Here is a 15,257-nt window from a genome sequence, read left to right as displayed (position 1 = left end):
AGTGCTTTATTTTCCTCATGGATTTCAGAGAAACTCCTCATGAAGATGTACAGAAGATGTACCTACTAGCTGCAATTATTAATGCTACACTGCGAACGATCAGGAACTTTTGTTTCCTAAAAATAAAAAATCAATTCAGACTATACAAACTGTTACTGTTGCACTTGACTTCATCTTTGCACTTTCCTAAAAAGAAATGCTGCAGACTAAGTGCATCCCGGGTCCCATTTTTGGGCAGCAGCTTGTTTTTATCAGCCTTTGGCATATTTTAAAAATGCAATTAATTAATTATTGAGATATATTATGAAATAATACACTTTGATTTATATTACACTTGCTTTGTCACCTATAACATAAAACATAACCGTAACCTTAAAACCAAGGTATGAACTTGCCTGTCAACATGTGCATTTTAAAATAAGGAAGCTGTAAGATGTTAAACTTTTTCAATGTACACAAAAGGCCTATTTATCTCAAATATTGTTCACAAATCTGTCTAAATATCTAAATCTGTTAGTGAGCATTCATAATTCATCCGCCTCACAAGTGTGGCATATCGAGATGCTGATTTGACAGCATGATTATTGCACAGGTGGCCTCAAATACTGTATATGCCGATCGAGAGCATCCCAAACATACTCACGGGGTCACATGTCCGGTGAGTATGCTGGCCATGCAAGAACTGGGATGTTTTCAGCTTCCAAGAATTGTGTACAGATCCTTGCAACATAGGGCCATGCATTATCATGCTGCAACATGAAGTGATGACCGTGGATGAACAATGTGTGCCAGGATCTGGTCATGGTATCTCTGTGCATTCAAAATGCCATCAGTAAAATGCTAGAGTGGTCCATGGTGGCGGTAGGGTTATCTTTTGGGCAGGCATATATGTTCTGGACAACAAACACAGGCGCATTTTAGAAATGGCATTTTGAATGCACCAAGTGTGTTTGGGATGCCCTGGGTTGTGTATATACAGCGTCATTGTCCATATAAGATTAAAGCTGCTGTATGTCACAGAGAGCGGTTGCCTAGAGGGCATTAACTTATACCCCGCCCCTTTGTGCTTTGAGTAGGCAAACTCCGGCCAATATAACACATGGACTAGTTATGTTTGTTCTGAGCTAATGATAGCGATTTAGCTAACTAGCTACAAACATTAGCTATCATAGAATATACAGCCAAAATTACGACCTGCGTGCGCATATGCCAACAGAAATGTGTGTGAATACCAGCCATCCCTGACTGACCAGTCAGCTTATTTGGTCCGAATGACAAATTCTGCCAATTTTTATGCAGTTTAATTCATAATTATGAAAAATATTGATTTTTTTTCAATCTGTTCTGGCGGTGGTCTTTTATATTTTTGGTTGAAAAAAATGTAATCTTGACATAGAGCAGTACAAATTCTGCCAATTTTTATGCAGTTTAATTCATAATTGTGAAAAATATTGATTTTTTTTCAATCTGTTCTGGCGGTGGTCTTTTATATTTTTGGTTGAAAATTTAATCTTGACATAGAGCAGTTTTAAAGAGGTCTATTATAATCTACAATACAGTTAAAACGGTGTGTTTTTAAGAATGTAATTTAATAACATTGAGGAAATATATTAACATGTTTATTATTTAAAAAAATCTATTTACGAGATAGTATTGACATAAGTAATACTTTTATGTTGAATTTGCTTGGACGTGTGAAAGAGCCTTGATCCAAATCACGCGAGACTTGATAACTGGAGCAGAGTGGCGACGAGAGTAGGCGCGTGGAGAGATGTTGTCGGAGAGGGAGGAGGAAGAAGAGTAGACGTAGAAGCCGGAGTGTGGCAACATAACATTCGAAGGTGCAAATACGGCTAAATCATGGCATCGGGGGATACCCTGTACATAGAGACGGACGGCTCAGAAATGCCAGCCGAAATAGTAGAACTGCACGAAATTGAAGTAGAGACAATCGAAACAACTGTTGTTGGAGAAGACGGAGAGCACCAGCCTATGATCGCCTTACAGCCACTTGACACGGACGATCCAAACTCTATTCACCCGCACCAAGAGGTGATTCTGGTGCAAACTAGAGAGGAGGTCGTGGGCGAGGACGACTCGGAGCTGCACACTGATGACGGTTTTGAAGACCAAATTCTCATCCCCGTTCCCGCGGTGGAGGAGGACTATATCGAACAGACTCTCGTAACAGTTGCGGGGAAAAGCTCGTCAACAGGCCGGATGAAGAGGGCTGGAAGTGGAAAGAAAGCGGGCAAAAAGAGCTACCTAAGTGGGGGAGAAATCGGCAGAAAATGGGAACAGAAACAAGTCCAGATAAAGACTTTGGAAGGGGAGTTCTCGGTCACTATGTGGGCATCGGGTAAGTTTTGAGTGAATTACTGAAAGCTGCCCCCTCGCTTTGTTCTCTGTGTGTGTGTCGTGGGACGAGGGCCCCACTGAGGCCTTGTCCTCCGACAAAGTTGCAACGAATTTCTGACTTAAAGCTACCAAAACGTCATTTGGAATGTTTTTGTTTTTATGGGAAGCCATGTTTTATGTGCCGATGGGCGCCGCCATATTTCCCCGGTCTAGAAAGTATGGCGGCCCGAAAAAATGGCGTTTATTTGGCCGAGGAAGATGGCGGCGACAGTGGGGGCGAGTGCAGCTGGCTCGGCTAGGCCGCTGTGGCGCAGTTCACTTCAGATAAGCGGCAAAGGCGGGGGTGCTACCTTCAAGGACCCTCGTTTTTTGTAGAGACTATAGCATTGGTCTACTTTCTCATTAAAGATAATTGTTTGATATGACACAACCGTTGAAACGTTTTCTTTACGAATGATGTGTTGTTGAAATGAACCTTTGTCACGTTTTCGCTTGCGTTAGCTTCGCTTTGTAGCCTATAGCACCTCGTCAGTTAATGCACTTTGGAGTCGATTAATTCTTTTTAAAAGGCCATTTATATCAAGAATCCTTTGGTCAGTTCCAAAGTGTGTTAACGTTTTAATCACGACACTTGCGAACGGTAAATAAAATTGTGTTATTTATACGGTGTCACAATGAGGCAACACCTTTCGTCTACATTTGTGATTATTTATCGCAGGTGTTACACTAACCGAGCACTCAGGACTTGACTGAATTAATTGGTGGACGTGTCTAATGTTGATGTGTCTTTGTCTGATCCCATTGCTTTTATTGAAATCTCAACAATTTGATTCAGATGACAAGAAAGACATTGACCACGAAGAGCAAATCACGGGTGAAAACTCCCCTCCAGACTATTCAGAGTACATGACTGGCAAGAAGCTGCCGCCAGGGGGCATCCCAGGCATTGATCTGTCAGATCCCAAACAGCTGGCAGAATTTGCAAGGTAAGTGCTGATGTTTCACTTGAGGATTGCATGCGTCACTTAGCACTGAAAAATGTTTATTTTCCGAACAGAATGAAGCCAAAGAAAGTGAAAGAAGACGATGCACCCCGGACGATAGCCTGTCCACACAAAGTGAGTGACTGCTCTTAGTTTTTGACATTGCTGAGATGAAAGATGCACTTGCCTACTACACATTTGGTACAGCTGCACAGTCGAGTAGGATCCAATACAAGAGCTGTCAGAGATAGCTATAGTGAGTAGGTTCACATGTAAACAGCAAGACAATAACTCAGCTGAGGAAAACTAGATTTTTTTTAGATTGTTTTTATACTGTAATCAAATGGGATTACATCTTTGTCGTCAAACATCAGCATATACACAGCAATGCGATCGCTCCTTGTCAGTTCCATATGACACCGTCACATTTTCATAAAAGAAATCAATAGAATCCAAAATAATCCAGTCATAACCTGCAGCATGCTCGCTCAAAGACATGGCACGTAATTAATGTGATCGCTTCTCCCGCCGTGCACCATAAACCGAGTTGAGAATTGTAAATGCACGAGCAGGTAGACGGAAATGGCATGTCGTCATGGACATGAAATGATAAATACTTTCGGTACGTAGTGCATAAACAGCATCAAACAATTTGAGGATTCCCACGGAGGGTACATTTCGGTCATTTGCAATTATGCATTTCTAGTTAACAAAAAACAAAATAGTTGGAGGAAATTAACATTTTGATTGAGTGATATTGTCCCCATCCTCAGGGCTGCACCAAGATGTTCAGGGACAACTCAGCGATGCGGAAGCACTTGCACACCCACGGGCCTCGCGTACACGTCTGCGCAGAGTGTGGCAAAGCCTTCGTGGAGAGTTCCAAACTGAAAAGGCATCAACTCGTACACACAGGAGAGAAACCTTTCCAGGTGGGTGTCTTCTTGCCACTTTAAGACACAAATGTCTTGTTGCTATGTGGTCTAACTGAAGTGCTTTCCTGTCTCCAGTGCACGTTTGAGGGCTGTGGCAAGAGATTCTCCCTGGACTTTAACTTGCGCACACACGTGCGTATTCACACGGGGGACCGCCCGTACGTGTGCCCCTTTGACGGCTGCAACAAGAAATTTGCTCAGTCCACCAACCTGAAGTCTCACATCCTTACACACGCCAAAGCGAAGAACAACCAGTGACTGAAGCAAACCTTGAAGGGGGCCCACGGTGACATTAGCCGACATTACACTGGAGGACACACGCTGCATCTCCTTGACAGGGACAATTGATGTCCAGTGTGGCCTGACTGCCTGCTTGTGAGATAACCAATTCCCCTTTGTATCATTTTTCAACACAAACCTTCAAAGAGACTTTTTGATAATGTGTGTGCAGATGGGAACACTGACCCTCGCAACACTTGAGACCTCCAACTAAACCTGATTCTCGCGCTACCTGAATTGAACACTTTCTACTCGTCACCTCATGGTTCTCGACACCTGAAATCTTATTTATACCTAAAAACAGTCAGATGAAGTGTTTTACATTCAAAGTCAGACATTTGCAATGAATCTTTTTCAATTTTGTACTTCTCCCCAAGTGTGCATATTGTACACTGATTGACATTAACGCTGTGGCAAATGAGAGGATCCCAGTTGCTCTTCAGTTTTACTTTCCTTTGTGTTTGGACGAGGGATTGGATTATTTTCATTTTGTAAAACACAATATCAGTCATGTAGATAATAGCCATGTGATTTTCAATAGTGATCAACAATTAAAATGTTTTTTTCCCTTAAATATTGTTTTTCTTCATCCCAAAATGTTTTTTCCCCTTAAACATTGTCTTCATCCCGCAACCACATTTCATATACAGGATCTATTGATGCTGTGCAGAGCTCTTTGCCTTCTTGTACAATTTAATCTACTTAGAAAGTGAACCCAATCACCATTAAATACTTTTTATTAGTTACAGCAATCAACATTACTGCACAGCAGCTCTTTTGTCATTTCCACAGTTTCATCAACACTGCAGACCATTTGGCATTTTCTATTGTAGAACAATCGGGACGTGACAAAATGTAATTCTGTATTACCACAGGTTTGGAAATGGCGCTTTTTAAGATTTAAAACTGCATTTGGTTGGTGCATGGCTGCCAACCAGCCATAGCCAACTTAAAATCCAGTTAATGCGATAGTCTTTAATGTTACTTGTAACTGTGCACAAATGTGAATAAAAACGTGATCATGCAGTATCCAAAAAGTGATTATTGCATCTAGTATACTACTATGTAAATTTGCATATTATGGCTTGTGAATGATTGTGGATTAATGATTTGATTAGTTTTCTCATCTGGCTGTAAAGTGTGGGTCAGTTGAGAGATTGTAAAACAAAGTGCAGTGGACCTTTAAAAAAATACTTTAAAAATAATATCTCCACTCTTCTCACACTTAGCCTTGAATCAATCATGTGAAGACAAATAAAAACATCCCTGCAGACCTGAGTAAGGCAATGATCCAACAAAAAGAAAATCAGAGCGTCGCATCCTGCCACAACTGTGTAGGTGTTTAGTACCTGCTCTCAAGAGTAGTGGCTGTCTTAACTATTAGCTTTTTAGTCAACCAGGAGGGCAGCCAGCAGTGAGGGGTAGTTTGGGGTTCCCCAGCCTGTGACTGGGTCCCACGACGGTGCGGCACAGAAACCTTGACCCTGAACTTGCTCGTCCAAGCAGCTCAGGTGACAACCTTCAGTCACCTGGAAAGATGAGATGGAGATGTTAGACAAAAGACTTTATATTCCACCCCACCCCACACCCTGTCAAGATTCTGCATAAAATGTTATGAGACATTGCTAAAGCTGCCAATACAACTGATGCGTGCAAGTAATGGAGACGCCCATAAAAATGTCTACTGTATTTTGACAGCAACACTACAGGAAGTCATCAAACCAAACGCCTCCCCTTACTCACGGCAACTAAAAACAACACATATGAAATTGGAAAACAGACTATATGGGTATCTAAATAAATGCTTACACACTAATATACATGCAAAAAAATACGACTTTATACAAATTTATATCCCACTTTTTACCCCCTGTTGGGGAAGTGTGCGCATGGGCTTCCGAGCATATCTTGTGGCCCTGACCCACACACCCTACACACTAAGCTACAACTGCAACAATGAAAAAAAGTATTGTCTGACTTGCAATAAGCCACATTTCAGAGGGGCTGTCCACGGAAACATTTTCAGGTCAAAACGGCAAAGTATTTTATCGTTTCAGCCTTTCATCCACATGGAATGTGGGTGGCCTGAAACGGTATTTTTTGAAAACGGCTTCCAGAGTGGGAAAATATGAAAATGCTTGTTGTTGCCATGTAGACAAGCAAACCTGCTACTTTCTAAAAACGATGATGTCACCGCCCAGTCGCCGTCATGTTACAAGCCGAAAAATATCGCAATACTTCAACTAGAGTGACATGACCCAGTCGGCGTCCTCCTTATATTTTTTTGGCCTTATACTGCAAAATGACCGGCAGAAGTAATTTCACTTTGTCGTCAAGTCTAGACAAGCCTTGGAAAGCGGAAGACGCCGAACTTTATGTGCATGCGTTCTTTCTTTTTCTATAGTTTTGGTGTCACATGGTTCTGTCTGCGTGTCTGTTTACAGCGGCACAGGTAGGTGTGCCTTGTGTATTACCTTGTATTCACCCAGTGACACATTCCCGTCTGGATGCAACAATTTAATAATCTAACACAGTGTGGATGCAAATTTTTTTTCAACCCGGCAAAAAATAAATCCCACAAACATTTCAGTGTGGACAGGAGCTAAGAATGCCAAACAAAAACTTTAGAATGCGGCGAAGAAGTAGGATATGGACTGACGTCAAACAGAGCTTGCTCCTTCAGCTTGTAGAGGCGAGGGTTGAGGAAGCCCAGGACGGGAAGGCCCTTCAACAGACGCTTGTCATTGATGAGAGAAAACATGCCGCCAACCACTGGAGTTGATGCCTGCAATGAAAACAAAGGAGTCACTGGCAAGAAATACCTCCCTCACAATTTCCGCTGTAGTTCAGGTATTTGATGGGGTTGTGATAAGGACTGGAAATATTTTACCGAGGTCCCTGACACCCAGGGCATGGGTATTCTATTGATGACCACCCAGTAATTATCAGACAGGGCAGCTATGTCTGGATATGCCCTTCCGCTGACATTAAAGTATGACTTAGGAGGAAGTGTTGCCTCTACAGTCTTCAGGTATCCTGCCACAGCACTGGCCTGTTGGAAGAAATGCACTGTGTTTATCTGGATGCTTAAACTTTGCTAACAACAGAGCTTCTGTACTATTTCTTACCTGGTAATCAGGCATCCTGAACACATTACTGAAGCCTCCTCCGCTGATGTAATCAGTGACTTCATACGTTAGCTTGAATGGATTCTTAAACGAGGTTCCTCCAACTGTGGTCACATAGGGGCTGGAAACAGGAAGGACAGCATTCAAGATTCAAGATTCAAGAGAGTTTTATTGTCATGTGCATGGTAAAACAGCAGTTATACCATGCAATGAAAATCTTATTCTGTTCATTCTCCCAAGGAAAAGAAAGAAAAACACAAGAAGGAATAAGAACATAAGAAACATAAACACATATACATAAATACCAAGAAATTAAGCAACAACAGAAGAGACATTAATGCAAGTAAATAATACAAATAAATAAATAAATAAATAAAGTGCTATGAGTGTGTGTTGCGTGTGGCGTGTGTGAGTGCTTCATTGAGAAGCCTGATGGCCTGTGGGTAAAAGCTGTTTGCCAGCCTTGTGGTCCTGGACTTCAAACTCCTGTAGCGTCTGCCTGATGGTAGGAGTGTGAATAATGAGTGTTGTGGATGTGTGCTGTCCTTGATGAGGTTGTGTGTTCTGCGTAGGACTCTAGATGTATAAATGTCTTGCAGTGAGGGGAGGGCTGCCCCAACAATGTTCTGTGAGGTCTTGATCACCCGCTGGAGTGCCTTCCTATCACGTGTTGTACAGTTACCGTACCAAACAGTGATGGAGGCGGTAAGGACACTTTCGATGGTGCATCTGTAGAAGCAACTCAGGATTGTGGTGGACATGCCAAATTTCCTCAGTCTTCTCAGGAAGTACAGTCTCCTTTGGGACTTCTTCAGAATTTGTTGGGTGTTGTGAGACCAGGTGAGGTCCTCGCTGATGTGTGAGAAGGAGATTGTTATCACGACACCAAGCTATGAGGTCCGCCACCTCTCTTCTGTATGATGTTTCAACACCACCAGTGATCAGTCCGATGACTGTAGTGTCATCCGCAAATTTAATGATGCTGGTGTTGTTCTGGGAGGCCACGCAATCGTAGGTGAAGAGCGTGTAGAGGAGTGGACTCAGCACACACCCCTGTGGGGTCCCAGTGCTCACAATTCTTGAGCTGGATGTGCGGTTGTGGACTCTGACTGACTGGGGTCTGCCTGTGAGAAAGTTAAACACCCAGTTACAGAGGGAGGGAGACAGGCCAAGTGTGAGGAGCTTATTTGTGAGTTTGTGGGGGCTGACTGTATTAAAAGCGGAGCTATAGTCTATAAATAGCATTCTGACGTATGTGTCCTGGCCCTGTAGGTGAGAAAGGGCTGTGTGGATGGCAGTGTTGACTGCATCATCCGTGGACCGGTTCTGGCGATATGCAAACTGTAGAGGGTCCACAGTTGCCGCCGGGATGCTCTTTTTGATGTGGGTCATGACTATTCTTTCAAAGCACTTCATAACAATAGGAGTGAGTGCTATAGGGCGATAGTCATTCAAGCAGGTCACGTTGCTCTTCTTGGGTATGGGCACTATGGTGGTGGACTTAAAGCATGTCGGTACAGATGCTTGTGCAAGCGACAGGTTAAATATGTCAGCAAGCACATCAGCTAGCTCTGATGAGCAAACCCGAAGTGCACGTCCTGAGATGTTGTCTGGGCCTGCTGCTTTTCGTGGGTTTGTTTTGTTTAGAACCCTGCGCACATCAGCTGATGTCACCATGAGAGGTGCGTCCATGAGAGGTGCGTCCTGTGTGCTCCCCAGGTTCAGCCACCCTCTCTGCTCATCAGAAGTTTGGGTGTCAAAGCGGGCATAGAACTCGTTCAGCTCATCTGGAAGTGTGGTTTGGCTGGACGTGGCTACGCTACTCTGCTGTCGATAGTCTGTGATGTGCTGGAGCCCCGCCCACATGCGCCGAGGGTCTGAGGTGGAATAGTAGCCCTCCAGCTTCTGTCTGTACTGTCTTTTGGCCTCTCGTATGGACCTCCTCAGGTCATATCTGGCCTCTTTGTAGTCATCAGCGGTGCCCATGACAAATGCAGTCGAACGAGCACGTAGCTTAGCCCTTACATCACAGTTCATCCACTGTTTTTGGTTAGGGTATTTTCTGTAATACTTGGTGGTGCTAACAGTCTCTATACATGTGCTAATGTAGCCAGTAACAGCAGAAGCATATTCATTCAAATCAACAGTACAATCTTCCCTCCCCGCTGCAGTTTTAAACACAGAATTGATGCATTTTTATAGTTTGTATTTTATAGCTGTAGAGTATAAGTGTTACCTTGAGGCAGGAAAACTGGGTCTGAAGGAGTTTTGCTCTTTAGCCATGTGCCGGCAGCCAGCGCCACTGTCACCTGAACGCAACACAAGATCACACTGACTTCAAAACAAATGGAACTTATAACAACAAAGTGACACTCCTTCTGGACTTAAATTGTATCACTTGCAAAAGTAAACATTCATAGCACCACCATGTTCTGGTCACTACTGACCAGAAGCAAAAAGTAAGGAAATTCCCCTGATGCCGGCTTTCATGAACTCAGTGTTGATGCGCTGCATATAGGCAGTGGACAGACTGTCCTCATCATCCCCGTAGCTGATGGTGTGGACCCAAGGTAGGTCAGACATGTTGCTGAGCAGAACCATCCACTGGAGGAACGGCTCCTGGGACTCATGACGACCTGGAGGACAAGGACGACGTGTTAGAACACCGCACTCATTTTGCAATGTTAAGCTCTCTCCTGTTAACACTGCCATCAAACAGACCCGGATTAGTGAAGACCCATGTGGGGATGTTGGCACCCGTGCTCATGATGTACTCCACATCCAGACTGGCCTCTAAACCGGCCTTTCCTGTACTCTGTCTGCCCACGACACGGTCCACTTTCGACAGGTGCTGGAAACTGCTTCCATAAATACTCATGAACTCTGCCAGGTCTGCAGGGCTGAAGTACTGCTCCAAGAACTACAACAGAAACATACAGTAAACATACAGTAAACAGTATAGTACAAACCGCAACTCCACAGCGCTGGCAGCACTCATGCGCCCCCCAGGCCATGACAGTTATCTTGCTATTCGCTTGTGTTCTTATTATTTAGACCAGGGGCATCATACCCGTTTTCACTGTGGGCCACATCACAGTTATGGTTGCCCTCAGAGGGTCACAGCTTTGTCTGAAATATGTGTGCATCTGGACTGTTCAGGTTGTTTTAGAAGGTCAGTTCATGCTGGAAGACTAGATAGGACAGCTCTAGTGTAATGGGACCAAAACTGGCTTCACTCTTTTGTGGTGCAAAATGTTAAAGGAAAACCACTTTTTGGGGGGAATTTTGCTGGTCATCCACAGACTTTATGTGAGACACGAACACACGTATATCCCTTTTCTGTGCGTTCTTAAGAGAAAAAAAACAGCTAGCTTGAGGCATTGTTATTGTAGGAACTAACACAGAAGAACTACTCTACTGGCGTAGTGATACAGCGCCTTGCTCACAGCGCCACTCACAATGTCTCAGGCCACCACTGAGAGGTACTGTAACTAACGCCATCGAATTTGCTGCTGAATTGCCTGTGAGTTTGGAAAAGCTAATGCTAGGTTAGAAATCATGCCTTGCATGTGTATAGTAGAAGGTTGTGGCAATAAGCTGAAAAGTTGGTCAACTAGTGGATACTGGCTCTCTACAACGTGCTATTTTCAGTAGATAGTAATCTATACTGCTGTATAAACTGTACACAGACTACTCTAAAGTATATCAAAGTTCCAGTTCAATGATATTGTCCCTTGAGAAGATAATGACTTATGGCTGACACACACCTGAGCTACAGCCTGGCTATTGTTCTTGGCTGCTCCCACATCAGTTGCACTCATATTGTAACGGGCTCTTAGAACAGCAGGAGTCACTCCCAGGTGAAACTCTGTGTCAGACTGCATTTGTGTCCAGCTGGTAAAGGCCTCACTGGGATTCTTTCCTTTAGGAGGAAAGCGGTGAAGCCCTCCCACTGTTCAAAAACAAGAACAGACTGATTAACTTAAGCAACACATGACAGACGGTGACAGTTGGTGGGCATTTTGCTCACCAAAGTCAAGGTGTTGGCCAACATCATCATGAACAGAGTATGGCGCTGAGGACCTTACAATGGAGTAACCGTCTCTGATGTAACGCTGGAACCTGCTGCCTGGTAGTAGTTTCTCTGCAACCCTTGATGCACAACACAACCACAACAGTTTCAGGTCAAACTGCTTATCTCATTTGTGAGAGTTGGACTGCTGTACTGGATCAAATGTGCAAGTTGCTGGGTGGATAAAGTACTGACAAATGGAGAAAAATAGAGTGCAGAGTATAATGCGATGACGGGTCACGGATGTGCCACAAGCAACTCCTTTAGCAACAAGATTAACTGTCGCAAACTGCAAAAAGAAGCAATAATCAATAATAATAAAACACTCTACCTTGACTTTGGCAACACAAGTGTCATCCTGCTTTGCTTTGATTGGTGGTCGGCTTACGTAACTGCGGCATATTCTTCTTCTCCTTTTCCTCAAACGTAACCTCTGGTTTATATTTTTCTTCTTCTCGTCTCATGTTCCTCTTTTCTTACAAGCCCTTGTTGAGGCTGCTCTCTCTTTAGTTCTTCAGTTTCTTCAGCAACAAATGTCAGATACAGTCGTCCCTCGTTTATCGCAGTTAAATGTTCCAGAACCGACTGCGATAATTGAATTTCCGCAAAGTATAATTGAATATTAATAAATGGAATATGCTCATAGTTTGAGTTAGAGATGCGAGTGTCTTCGTCACTTACACATAAATGCACAGGCGACAGTTCGCAGGGATACGGCGGGAGACAAATATAGCGCCGAGCGTTTTGTGAGCTTTTATTTTTTTTGAAAAGGCATTTTTGTGATGCAAATGTATTACTCTTTTGAAGGCATAATATTTTTAAAAAGCCAAACTCTTTGCTTAATTTTTCCCAGCAACTAAGCGGAACTACGCTCTTCATCACAGAAATCTGACCAGAGCTGGACCTAGGAGACCAAGTGGGGGGTAAGTCGCTGTTAATGGACTACACTGCTGATGGGGATGTCTTACAACTTCATGTCCAAAAATACAAACTATCCCTGTAAGGGCCTTTATTAGACCGTTGAAAATACAGGCTGGAGAGCATCCTCATTCCATCCTGACTCTACTGCTAATGTCCACAAGTGTATGGAATATTCAGCAACGCTTCAGGGGCTTTGGTGGTTTGCAAGCAGGTGGTTTGCTGGCAGTTTGAAGTTCAACATGATGTCAGATTTTTCTTAATGTTCTGCCACGGTTCCGAATTGGTTGACTTCAAAGCATTTGACTTTAGCGGTTTCACAGTATGTGTTCAGAAAAATACTGCCACCTATCCTCGTATTTGATTTTTTTTCCCCTCAAAATCGTCCAGCTCAATGTAAGCGAGAGTTAACTGAAAAAGGAGGTGAGCTGCAAGTGTTGAGTGATTTACACACATCAGCAACAAGTTTTTCCTGTGTCTTGGGTCAAGAGCACAGCTGCTGTTGAGCAAGAGATGCAAAATGTTGCTTACTGTGCAGTCATGGTGCACTGCAAGAAGTCCTGAGTGTGAACAGTCAAACAGTCTGTGACGCCATGACTCTGCAGCCAGTTCTGCACCAGCTTTTGGGAGACCTCCGATGGGCGCACAAGGGAGGCAACCTCCTCCAGCGGGAGGTATTTACCTGTGAATGACATGGGAACACTTTTCATTGGTATTGGAAGAGAGCAAAGTGAAAGATGTTTTTGATCTTTGCAATGAGGAAGTGATACATAAAGTAAATATTGTTACTCGCCATATCAGCACCATTTCCATGTTAGCATGTTGAGTATGAGAAGGATTTCTGAAGAGTGAGAAGTCACACATTGAGACCTACCGTACTGAGGCGAGTCAGGGTCGGACACCGATTTGAGTGTCTCCTCCAGCAAGTCAACATTCTGCTGCTTGAGGGCAAAGGTCAGCTCCACTGTCTCTGAGGGCTTGAGCCGACCAACACAAGTCCAGTCGTCGGGTATCCTGAAGGAAGCATATACAAAACTTGTCTTTATAACAATGTAGTAGTATTACGTACCTCTGGTAATACACCTTTGCATTACTGTGATTTTCAACCTATCCCGCCGTTCATTAGATTTTTCATAGAATCCAAATCACAATTGATTCTTAATGGCTACTACTGTTCGTTGTCTTGTTTAAATATGTCACATCAGACTGAGTATGCTGTTTTAAATTACACAAGAGAAACTCAATAGAGCAGCCCACCGTCCGATCCAGAACTATTATTTTATATGATATAACTATTTCCAGTGGATCCCCACATACTCAGCATTCATGGCCCCACAAAAAATGATTAAAAATGAGCTAATTTTAACTTTTTTTCCTCCAAAAATAGGCTGTTTTTCTCACAGAAAACACTTCGTTCCCCCTAAGTCTGTAATAATGTATAAATAGGTAATAATAGAGTTAAATGCACAACGTCCATGTACCACTGTTAAAAATGTACACAATTTTTCAATGTTTATGTTTTTCGTCAAGAGTTTAGATGTCACACTATGTTCGGCGGTCCTTGAACACGCCATAGTTGCTGTGAGATACAAATGTGAAACTTATGTATAACTTCTGCTCGTTGATCATCTTAAATTATCATTCATTAGTTTTATATATTCATTCATTAGAGAGTGCCTACACATTTCACAACTTAAATCCACAATCAGAGAATGACAAGCTAGCAGGAGAGTTTGGAGGGGCCAAGCAGCGTATATCATTTTTGTAATTTAACCTGGACAGCTTTTTTTTGCAGGCACTCTAGAATGCCTTGTTCTAAAGCATTTACAATGTGAACGTTTAAGGACATAAATTCAGTTGTCAGTGTGCAAACCAACAAATAATATAATGTTTGACAAAATATTTGTTATTTAGTTGCAATACATTCTTTACATTTTATTTTGAGGAGCACTGAACTAAAAGTTGGATCTTGGCCACTTACAGCACATCTTGATTATATTCTAGGTATCCACTCCACACCAAAGGGCTGACTAACAAAAAGATGACCACGGTCAACCTAATGGAAGGAAAATAGACAGTACTGTAAAAGGATGAACACATCACAATATACTGTACATTTATTCATTGTATTTAGTAAGACAAATCGTTTCCAATTCATTGCTTGCTAGGTTAGCAGGCGGCTAACTACAGTATGTCGGTCATGTCAAACGGTACAAAGAACACTTAAAACAACATATTCTATTTTTAAAAAGCGGCGCCACAACAATTACCTGGACGTCATTAGAGGGACAAAATAAAAAGACTCAGTTAAAAACACTTACAGCGTGTCCATGGTGTCCTCCGCCGTGACAAAAATAGTACTGTATGCGGGCTAGAGGACGAGCTACATGAGACGTGCACTGTAGTCACATGACCATTGCTTATCATGTGATCAGCGGCATGCGACATCAACAAGGAAATACTTTTATTAGGTGCGCCTTCACAATTAAATGATACTGTAGAGTCCCGACACAGTCAGAAGCTTTTTAAAAAATGTATTGCAAATCTTAACGTCTATACACCAGCAAGTTATCAACCATACTTC

At 42.9% G+C, this 15,257-nt stretch overlaps 2 protein-coding genes across 3 annotated transcripts; one reads left to right on the top strand and one right to left on the bottom strand.

Moving 5' to 3' along the window:
- Positions 1–1,754: 1,754 nt before the first annotated feature.
- Positions 1,755–5,129, top strand: yy1a (YY1 transcription factor a). Its single transcript, XM_054797125.1, has 5 exons — positions 1,755–2,359; positions 3,194–3,344; positions 3,416–3,476; positions 4,115–4,273; positions 4,352–5,129. Exons 1-5 carry the CDS (start codon positions 1,861–1,863, stop codon positions 4,532–4,534), a joined length of 1,053 nt encoding a protein of 350 aa, XP_054653100.1. The 5' UTR covers positions 1,755–1,860; the 3' UTR covers positions 4,535–5,129.
- tpp1 (tripeptidyl peptidase I) lies at positions 3,141–15,088 on the bottom strand. 2 transcript variants are annotated; one of them, XM_054797124.1, is made up of 13 exons: positions 14,944–15,067; positions 14,655–14,729; positions 13,548–13,687; positions 13,205–13,355; positions 11,714–11,835; positions 11,451–11,635; positions 10,405–10,603; positions 10,131–10,319; positions 9,920–9,992; positions 7,684–7,804; positions 7,446–7,607; positions 7,215–7,340; positions 3,141–6,084 (listed from the first exon to the last, which is right to left on the bottom strand). In XM_054797124.1, exons 1-13 carry the CDS (start codon positions 14,952–14,954, stop codon positions 5,944–5,946), a joined length of 1,695 nt encoding a protein of 564 aa, XP_054653099.1. In that variant the 5' UTR covers positions 14,955–15,067; the 3' UTR covers positions 3,141–5,943. The 2 variants fall into 2 exon arrangements, with proteins under 2 accessions (XP_054653099.1, XP_054653098.1); XM_054797123.1 differs by having other exon boundaries at positions 3,144–6,084; positions 14,995–15,088.
- Between the last annotated feature and the right edge of the window lie 169 nt (positions 15,089–15,257).

Source organism: Dunckerocampus dactyliophorus, chromosome 13 (genome assembly GCF_027744805.1).
Source record: "Dunckerocampus dactyliophorus isolate RoL2022-P2 chromosome 13, RoL_Ddac_1.1, whole genome shotgun sequence".
Lineage (NCBI taxonomy): Eukaryota > Metazoa > Chordata > Actinopteri > Syngnathiformes > Syngnathidae > Dunckerocampus > Dunckerocampus dactyliophorus.
Note: the sequence above shows the minus strand (reverse complement) of the source record. Positions and strands in the feature narration are given on the sequence as shown.